This window comes from Galeopterus variegatus, unplaced genomic scaffold (assembly GCF_000696425.1).
Source record: "Galeopterus variegatus unplaced genomic scaffold, G_variegatus-3.0.2 Scaffold29698, whole genome shotgun sequence".
NCBI lineage: Eukaryota > Metazoa > Chordata > Mammalia > Dermoptera > Cynocephalidae > Galeopterus > Galeopterus variegatus.
The window spans coordinates 4,495-7,164 of NW_007755809.1; the positions used below are offsets into that span (position 1 = coordinate 4,495).

The 2,670-nt window shown below is 48.7% G+C and overlaps 1 protein-coding gene across 1 annotated transcript; it reads right to left on the minus strand.

Annotated features, from left to right (window-relative positions):
• Positions 1-346: 346 nt before the first annotated feature.
• On the minus strand, positions 347-2,399 carry LOC103583878 (histone H2B type 3-B). The gene has a single exon (XM_008565071.1). It carries the CDS (start codon positions 2,382-2,384, stop codon positions 2,004-2,006), a length of 381 nt encoding a protein of 126 aa, XP_008563293.1. The 5' UTR covers positions 2,385-2,399; the 3' UTR covers positions 347-2,003.
• Positions 2,400-2,670: the final 271 nt, after the last annotated feature.

Consider the following 2,670-nt stretch of genomic DNA (forward strand, 5'->3'; position numbering starts at 1 on the left):
CAGAGAATTGAGAAGAATGGCCATGACAAAATTTCCATTCCTATAAATTTTCTAAATTTTTTTTCAGAGCATATTTTATATTAAGAAAATGAAGGAATGGAAATAATTCTGTACACTGCTCGCACTGCAAGCACACTGATTCTGTACAAGCCCATGGGTGTGTGAACTACGGAGGCAGGCGAAAAAAAGATGGGAGGGATGGAAAGAGGGAGGAAGGAAGGTGCCACTATCCATCCACCTTATTAAAAAAGGTCAGTTTTACTAAAATTTTTTGTTTGATAATTAGGTTTCAATCATGATAAAGTGTGTACTATCCAGTTGCTTTTTTAAAACACTGAGACTGTTAGATGTTTAAATTTCATATTTTTTTTTTTGTAGAGAAGGGTGATAGATACAACAGTATTAAACATACAAAATATATTACATAAGATAAAATTCTGGGGCAGCAAAAGAATGAAAATATGAGTTCAAGGAGATAAAAAGAATCATGTAAATATCTATTAAACAATGATCATAAATTTTATCATTTGATTACGCCAGCAAATTGACTTTCCAATAAGTACCTTTAAAAGACTGATGATGTGACAATTGTCTTTTAAAACCTCCTACTTGGGATATGTATCTTTGCAGTTATTTGAAGTTATTGATTAAAATATTTTACATGTCAATCTTAAAACATGTGAAGGTTTCAAAAACTCTTACAGTGGACCCACGCAGGGAGAAGAAAAAAAAAGGGCTCAGGAGGACTGACGCAGTCATTGTGGTGGTGACGTTTCCTCCCCGAGCCCCGCCCGCCCCAGCCTGGGCCTGCAACCGGCTCCCTTTGCACAGATGATTGGAGGGGAGGGGAAATAACTCTCTCTTATTGAAATTGATCGAATTTTTAAATTCTTGCCGGAGGCGACACAAACTCTCCACACTCCTATTCTCATAACGGTTCAAGGAAGTAATCCATTAGGAATCCCCTTTTTATAAATAAGAGCCAAGCCGATCAAAAGGTAAACGATGTCCTTTCCAGAATAAAGACTCTTCGCTGTCCTGAACCAGAATGGCACTCTCCAAATAAATGCCATAAATTCGGGGAAGAAAAGGGTTATTGTGTCACTAACGCTTCATAGAAAAAAAAAATCAATGAGACTGAAAAGAGAAGTAGCATTTGTTCAAAAAGGGAAATTCTTTTCCTCTTAAATTGACACTCCCCCACCCACCCCCGCAGAAGGAATAAAACTACTTGCAGCTGGGTCGCTTTCGACTTCGGCCCCCGCGCAGAGTGCTGCGTTGTCACCGCGCTTGCCCTTCCGGTCGCAAATGTTTCGCCTTTGCGGGATCTTGCCAAGCAAACAGCCCCCCAGTACGTTCATCGCTTAAAGATGTCTTTTTGGTCCAGGTAGGCATGGAAAGGTCGTAAGGAAATGCTGAGCCAGACGTCACCGCCAGGACAGCGCGACAACACCTGGAACTCCACTAAACTCGTGGTTTAGTGCACCGGACCTCACTCACGAGAGGGAGTGGGACATGGGAGGGTAGGAGTGTAGGGCACAAGGTCCTACTGAGGGAGGTGACCGCGCCCCACTTGCAAGACGCACGCCACACTCAACCGTACCCGGCCCTGGACTGCGTCTACGTGAGCGGGACCCTGGAATGCGCCCTTTAGCCACGGAAGGGCTTTTGGAGCCAAAAGCTCCCCGTTTATCCCTTGGTACGTTAACGACCCCGGGCAGAGGCGAGAGTGAACACAGTGGCCCTGGCTCGGCTCCCGCCCCTACCACTTTCAGCGCAGGTTTCTGCTCACGAACAGTTGTTTTCTTCCGTTCTGCTCACACACGCGCACACACCCACTCACCCGCGCGCCACGCAGGCCGGGCCGCACCCAGCAACTAGAAAACCCTTGTGGTGCAAACAGACACAAGCGGTTACGCAACCCCGAACCGTGTTGGAAACCCTTTCTCGATGGTGTGGGTGGCTCTGAAAAGAGCCTTTGGGGTCGGGGCGTTGGGGTCGCCTCACTTGGAGCTGGTGTACTTGGTGACGGCCTTCGTGCCTTCGGACACGGCGTGCTTGGCCAGCTCCCCGGGCAGCAGCAGGCGCACGGCCGTCTGCACCTCCCGAGACGTGATGGTCGAGCGCTTGTTGTAGTGCGCCAGGCGGGAGGCCTCGCTGGCGATGCGCTCGAAGATGTCGTTGACGAAGGAGTTCATGATGCCCATGGCCTTGGACGAGATACCGGTGTCTGGGTGCACCTGCTTCAGCACCTTATACACGTAGATGGAGTAGCTCTCCTTGCGGCTGCGCTTGCGCTTCTTCCCGTCCTTCTTCTGAACCTTCGTAACGGCCTTTTTGGAGCCCTTCTTGGGAGCAGGAGCTGATTTGGACGGATCAGGCATGACTGCGCACGTCTCCGAACAAAACATAGCTGCGCCCCGAGCAACCCTATTTGTACGTCTTGTATTCAAATGAAGGATCAGGAATTGCTCACTTCTGATTGGATTAAATGTTGCGTGCGTCATTTCTGGGAAAGGCATACGCAAATTAGGAGACACGGGCTTCCTTTTCTGATTGGCTAGCGCTGCTGTCCAATCGGGAGCCGCCGTCCAGCCTACCTCCGGACCATATATAAGGGCTCGCTGGGCCTCGCCGCCTTGTTACTTCCTGCCCCAGTGCTCGGTGTTC